This window comes from Phaethon lepturus, unplaced genomic scaffold (assembly GCF_000687285.1).
Source record: "Phaethon lepturus isolate BGI_N335 unplaced genomic scaffold, ASM68728v1 scaffold38274, whole genome shotgun sequence".
Taxonomy (NCBI): Eukaryota; Metazoa; Chordata; class Aves; order Phaethontiformes; family Phaethontidae; genus Phaethon; species Phaethon lepturus.
This window is the reverse complement of record NW_010536178.1, coordinates 1-6,951: the sequence shown is the minus strand read 5'-3', so window position 1 is coordinate 6,951 and position 6,951 is coordinate 1. Positions and strand designations below refer to the sequence as shown.

At 37.5% G+C, this 6,951-nt stretch overlaps 1 protein-coding gene across 1 annotated transcript; it reads right to left on the bottom strand.

The window, feature by feature from the left end:
• Nucleotides 1-245: 245 nt before the first annotated feature.
• Nucleotides 246-6,466, bottom strand: NUDT12 (nudix (nucleoside diphosphate linked moiety X)-type motif 12). The gene is made up of 4 exons (XM_010286092.1): nucleotides 6,279-6,466; nucleotides 3,270-3,865; nucleotides 2,192-2,359; nucleotides 246-367 (listed from the first exon to the last, which is right to left on the bottom strand). Exons 1-4 carry the CDS (start codon nucleotides 6,464-6,466, stop codon nucleotides 246-248), a joined length of 1,074 nt encoding a protein of 357 aa, XP_010284394.1.
• Nucleotides 6,467-6,951: the final 485 nt, after the last annotated feature.

Sequence of the window (6,951 nt, the reverse complement as noted above, 5' to 3'; positions counted from 1 at the left end):
TACTCTGATTTGATTGCCAATCAAATCAAACTAATTTCCCCAAGCTGAGTCTGTTTTGCCTGTGATGGTAACTGGTGAGTGACCTTTCCCTGTCCTTATCTTGACCCACAAGCTTCTTGTTACACTTTCTCTCCCTTGTGCAGCTGAGAAAGGGAGTGGTAAGAGTGGCTTTGGTAGGCACCTGGCATCCAGCTACGGTGAACCCACCACAATGAGAAAAAACATTTCGTATGGGAAAAATCAAATTACTCACCAGGTTCTACAAATCCTGCAAGACAGGTAAACATTCCTGGGGGAAACCTCTTCTGCCTACCTAAAAGGCAGTGGTTCCCATCTGGATGGATGACTTGCATTATCACAACAGGATCTGTAAGAGACATGAAAGGAATATATTTCACCATCTGAGGGACCTAAAAGCAGTAATAAATTTTCACTTATTTGATACCAATGCATGTAAATAAGATATCTTCAAGTGACTGAAATCAGAATTGTGGACATGCCCAGAACAAGTTGTTATTTTATTTCACTTTGTTGTTTTTTTTCCCTGCTAGATATCTGTTTATTTCGTTTCGCAACATGCACGCTTAGTAGAAGCAGTTTATTAACCAAGGCTTGAAATGCAGGACATAAATTACCTGCAACCAAAGCACACAATCTGTCAAGAGTACCAGCAATACTAACCTACTATGCATCCAGCAGATGGCAATAATTTCTGCGGCAAAAACAATTTACAGTCATCTCCTCTAGACACACAGGTCTGAAGAATGTACTTCTGACTGAAATACCAAAGAAGCGCCAGATACTCTAGTTTTACTGTAAATACTGACTAAATTTTCCAGTTTTGACTTTGTTGAATGCTATCAGTCCCTCATCTGATGTTGCACTTTTATCTACTTTAACACTTCTGGTAACTTTAGTATGTTTTTCTTTCTTGCTTAGTGTTTTCTCCTATTCGTATCATTCTTTTTGTCATGCCTTTCTGCACACAGTTCATCTATGATATTTTTTCCTCTTTTATTGTTATCTATTTCTTAAGTATCTCAATGTTTCATTTTTAACTTTTTCTATCTACCTCTGCCTTTATGTATTTTTTCTCTTGATATTGTTTCTTATGGGTTTTTTTTGTGCAAACCACCAGTATTTTTTCTGTATGAAAAGGCTTGATTAACCAACCACTATAAACAATAATTTCGAAGGTTGTTGTTCTGCTCAGTTATCTGCCACATGGCAGAATGTTGAATATGAAGTGTTGCTGTCTGTGAACTTTCTTCAGAGAAAGGCATCAGTAGGATATGCTGGTTTATTAGTCTTTCCTATATAATCCCATTCCTTCTCTACATTTGCTGTGCGAGAGACTGTAAAGAAAGAGCAACTAGTATTTTAGCAAGTTCCACAATAGTCCTTAAGACAGAAGAATATGGCAGAATTGCTTTGATTACTGCAAAGATGTATCTAGAGCATATAAGAGAACATGAAATTCAGAAATACAACACACACAGAACATCCAGAACTACAATTGTAGAAGAGAGGGAAGGAAAGGTGATCAAAGAGTCACCAAACGATCCAGGAAAAAAAGGGTAAGGTTTTTTTCTTCTTATTTCCCTTGTCAATAACATAGTGCATTTCCTTTGCAACACAAACAAAAGGAGCTATACAAGACTGCCTATACAAGCTTATATTCTGAGTAGAAACAGACCTGTCAGTTTGCGACTGACAAGGAATAGTGAAAGCAGTGAAGATGGCTAATACAGTCAAAGTGGCACTACAGGAAAATGAGCACTGTATCAGAAATTTGATACAGGGCCAAATTTGACACATAGCTACTTCAAGATCAGACGGCTTCCAGAAAGTGAGAAAACAATATGCAGGGGCAGGGGAATATAAAATGTGACCCTTTGTATTGTTGATAACTCTAATATTAATGTTGTTGCAACTTCTAATTGATATTACTCCATTGCAATAAAGATTGGTATTGCCACAGCAATTCTTTGTCACACACTATTGCAAGAAAGAGAAGCTTGAACTATTTAAACCTAAATGGAGCTGATACATACTTGTCTCTGGTCAGAGTATGTGCGTAAGACCTGGGACAGAAGCAAGCAGCTGAAATAACTAAAAAGAAATTGATTTATTTGTATATAACAGTACAAACAAGCCAGTTTTCACCAAGTTCAGCCTACAATATTCTCACCAACTCTTGGATATGATGTGTTGTGAACACCTTGGAGACTGGGACAATCTTCTTTTAGGCACGTTTTCTTGTAACCCCCTTCTTCAATCTTTGTTGCACTCCCACATGTTGGGCAGAATCGGTAGCGGTTGTGCCATGCTAGAACAGATCTAGCCTGGGCTACTACTCCTTAAAAGAACACACCGAAAATACACAAAAGTCAAAAAATAATTCATGTAAGCTTTTAACAGTATACAAAAAGCAAGTAGTAAAGTCTAACATAAAAATCAAAGTAAGACTATGGCCTGAACTGTAATATACTACAAGAGAAGTTAAGCAATATGAGTTATTCAGATCTTTTTCTCTGTAGCACAGCATATGCAATAGAACAAATTACTGTATAACTACAGACCAATTTATGTGTTCAGAACCAAATTCATCTGGATCAATATATCCTGTTTCTTGCAAAAGTTACTTTGCCTGGGTAAAGTGCCAGAATTATGTATCACACCTTTTCCAGATGACCATTTTAGAGCTATTACAGGTATTGACATAAGTATTGTTCCATTTAAACTTCAGATGCAAGTCAAGCTTGCCCTTTATCCTTCTGCAAAAGCAAAATTGTTCAAACAGCAGCTGTTAACATGTCCATAATGACGTTCATTCACTTTGGGATCCTGACTTTCCAACACATGCTCACACCGTTTCCTTCTCAGATGAATATCCAACACAGTCTAATTACGAATGTAGTTTAATTTCTTGTAATGTAAACTCAGTAATGGCATACTTTTTTGTTTTAGAACACTAATGCATGTGCATTATTATTTAAATAGTACCATTTATAAAACCATGATGAACAATAGATTTTACAGTCTAATACTTGCCATTGCAGATGTTAATCCTTTGCACATGCACATGTTCTTACATACAAAATTCTTCACAAACCCACTGATGGGCTTTGCAAACTAAAATATTTCTAAAGCCACCGAAAACACAAGATTCCTTTGCAGTGGTTTCTCCTTGCATGACACCTCAATGAATCCCAAAGTGTATCCTTCTGATTACACATTTGATAACTGCTGCATTTTGTGCATCTTACCAGCTTCTTTTTCAGGTAGCTGCAGTAGTGCCGGCATTGGCGGGTGAAGAAAGTAACAGTCCTTGTGCTTCTGTTTAAATTTCTCAGCAGCAGCAGAATCTACGCTAAGAGCAAACCAAGCAACTAACCCATCCTCTTCATCTTCTTGCAGAACTCTTCCATTGCAAGCAGGCAGCAGGTTCATGTGGAACTGAAGTTCAACTCCAAGAAAAATCAAGGTGCCTTCTTCAGTTCGGTTCATGCACTGCTCCACATCCTTGTGGTACAGCCTGCAAAGCTTTACTTCTGGCTGCTGGGAACTCTCTATTCTGCCACCCAAAGTAACGAAAGGACTTAGATTTGAGAAGACGATGTACACTGTAGTTGGATGGTTTTGTTTTTTGCTTAACCATTGGGAATCTATTCTTTTATCACTCCTTCTGTCCAGAAGTGTCAAGCCAAAATAATTTTCATATTCTTTCATGTCATTTGACAGAAAATTAGGCCTCTGCCCACCCTTCACATTAGCCAACAAATTAGCTATGTGATTGTATCCCCAAAATTTAGCAATGTCCAGAGCTGTCTGCCTTGATTTATTAACGATGGACCTGTCACACCTCGAGAAACAGAGAAGAACAGTTGTTACCAGGGTAAATATGTCTAGAAAGAGTCCTGATGCTGTATTATTTGTACGTAGAGCATATACATCTGATACTATTAAGGTCAAGAACTTTTAGATGCTCTGTCTATACGGGAGCAGTATTTAGGCTAAATACTTAGCATTATGTTAATGAAAAGTAATCCTATTTAATTTTCTTTTGCTAAGGCCAGATTCCACATTTTTGTTGATCCACTCCAGATTATCACTTACCAAGGTTCATGCAGTACTACAACAGCAACAAATTAATTAAAATCCCACACATTGTATCATGCATTAAAAAAAAAAGAGCCTAAGATCATTTACCAATAGAACTTTGAAAGCCAGGCTACACCTTCTGAATAATGAGTAATAAAAAAAAAAAAAAAGCAGTTTAACTAGCATTACTTTCTAGAACCTACCAAAAGCAGCATCAAAACATTTACAAGAAAATATTTACCATTAAAAAAGAATCAAGAATACAGCTTCTCCTTAGTGAAAGAAGCAGCACCCTTACAGCTGTGGTGCTCGTCCCTGTAGGGATCTCTGCTACCAAAATGACACGGGTGAGGAAATACTGCCTCATGATATATATTTAAATATTAACAACAACGACGAACAATATCTGAAATAGATCCGAGTTGACTAGGAGATCAAAAATAATGCATTTCCATTTTTTTGTCAATTTTAACTCAAGTGGACAAGTACAACAGAAATTTCACTGTAAACTACAAATTATACCGTAGATATGGGGCCAGACTCGTCAGTTTTTAAAACCAGATGATGCCAGTATATTCATGTTGCTGATATATAGATAACTCTATCACAGCCAACACTGTTTCAGCTACTGAATTTTGTTCTGCTTTTGTCTTCCCACTTCTACCTGCTCAGGTACATTATCAGGCTGCCATTCAGGGTCCACAATGGTAGCCTGAACTCTTTAGTCACTAAGATCTTTTTTTGGGGTCTACAAACATTTCCTGTAGCTTTCTCAAATAAGGATTAATATAAAAAAAAAATTGACAAGCTTTCCATGATTAGTCTCTGGAATTTTATGCAGTATTACCTTCATAGACATTCACGTTTATATATCTAGCAACTATATTTGTCCAAATGATTATTATGACTAAGCATTAACTAAAATGAGACCAATGAGGCCACAGTATCACCTCAGGAACTACATTCAATCGCCTAAGAGAACAGGCCTGAAAAGGATATTTACAAGTGGATATTCACTCTTATTTTACAGTAAGTGTAACTTAAAAAACTGTTATGCTATTTGCCAGACTGCTAAATTCCTTAAAATTTCAAAGATTCCTCAATACATATATGATTTCAATCCACAAAATCTATCATTGAGATACTCCTCTACATGCTGGAACGTACTGATGACAGTACAAAACAGCAGCTGATCTGATGGTCCATGCTGAGCTCCAGCAGAGGGCACAGCATGTGGGTAGGACTGAAAAAAAAGGGGTGGGATGACCACTGGAGGATGTGTAATGCTGTGCCCGAGATTACTCATAACCACAGAATAAACTAAACTTGGCTGGTTCTGTAATTTGGGTGCAGAAAGGAACAGACTGGGCTTGGTTAATGTAGAGCTCAGCTGAACTGCAACACCTGACTCTCACCATTTTGAAATGTTTCCCATTTGAAATATTTGGATCCTGACTCTATTCAGGCTTCAGAATAATCTTCCTTGGGGTCTCCAGGAGAACGCTAAAGCATTCTTTGCTTTTCTGAGTATCTTGAAAAACTTGAACAAGTTGACTTGAAGATAGACAACAAATGCAATAGCAAGTTTTTGAAAAGCAATGAACATGCTGCATGCCACACTGACTGAAGAAAATAATGTGGCAGCTCAAGGAAGAATGAGGAAGTGAACTGCCCAAAAAATAAGAGACAAATGAAATTCATCAATCAGTAACTTTGGTAAAGGTGTGTCCATCATGTCCTACTGAACAGCAGTACATCAGCAATCATTCTGCACTGTAACGTAGATGCAAGTCGATTACAAATAAAGTTTAGAGAAAAAGTCTAACTGGAACAATCAAATATACCAAGTTTATACTTAGTACAGTAGTTGGAATGGGATACAAACTTTGTCCTATTTTGTTGGTCGCTCGGAGGATTGACATTATGTACTTGAAGATCAAAGGAATAATTTCAGAGACGCTCATAACTTTTAAAGAATTTGGTAGCTAACATGGAAAACATGATGCAATAGCTGAATTTAGTTATAAATGGACACAGAGTATATTTTCCCGAGTTTTAACCCTGAAAATTCTGCCACTATCTGTCAGGTAAGTTTACTTTCCTTACACCAAGTTGAAATGGGCACAAAGGGATTCAGGTTACAGCTCTTCAATGGTATCTACTGAACAGCTTACCCTTCTTCAAGAAGAATCCGCACAACCTCAGGGTGTCCATTTTCTGTCCAGCCGTTATCTGCAGCTGCATTGATAAGCGACGGAGAATGACTGAGCAATGCTTTCAATTTGGCTGCATCTCCAACAGCCGCAAAATTATGCAGCTGAGAAATCATGTCCTGATGGAGGTTCCTTTCAAAGTCTGTCATTGTGTCAACTAAGTTAAAAAAAGAAAACAAAAATGCCCGAAAGCATATCCACCATTAATAAAAGAATTTAAGAATTAAATTTAATGTTATACAGATAACCAAATTATCAACAAAAGCACGGTGACACACCAGCCAAATCCTTATAATCAGTAGATTGTTATTCACAACCAAATCGTACTCTCACACATCTCCAAACATACTGACATTTTATCCTAATAATCAAGACTAGTTTTAAAGAAGCTTAAGGACAGAACGATTTTGCTATGAAAATGAAGCTTCTTTGAATGTGAAAAACACGTTCTGTTTTCCCGATCGAACACACAAACACGAGAGAACAGTCAAAACCCCACTTCAAGAAACGAGTCTCAGACGTGTTGGAAACCATGAAGAATAATCGCAAGAGGGCAAATCCCTCTGCAGGATGAACAGCTCCAAGCAGTGACAGATTACGTTAATTAACTTCTGCTACGCCTCAGGCGGCGGCG

Coding starts and splice junctions, on each gene's coding strand:
- NUDT12 (XM_010286092.1), bottom strand. CDS start 6,466: ATGACAGACTTTGAAAGGAACCTCCATCAGGACATGATTTCTCAGCTG. Junction 3,866..6,278: donor CGGATTCTTCTTGAAGAAGG/GTAAGCTGTTCA, acceptor CTGTTTCTCGAG/GTGTGACAGGTCCATCGTTA. Junction 368..2,191: donor CACATCATATCCAAGAGTTG/GTGAGAATATTG, acceptor TGTCTCTTACAG/ATCCTGTTGTGATAATGCAA.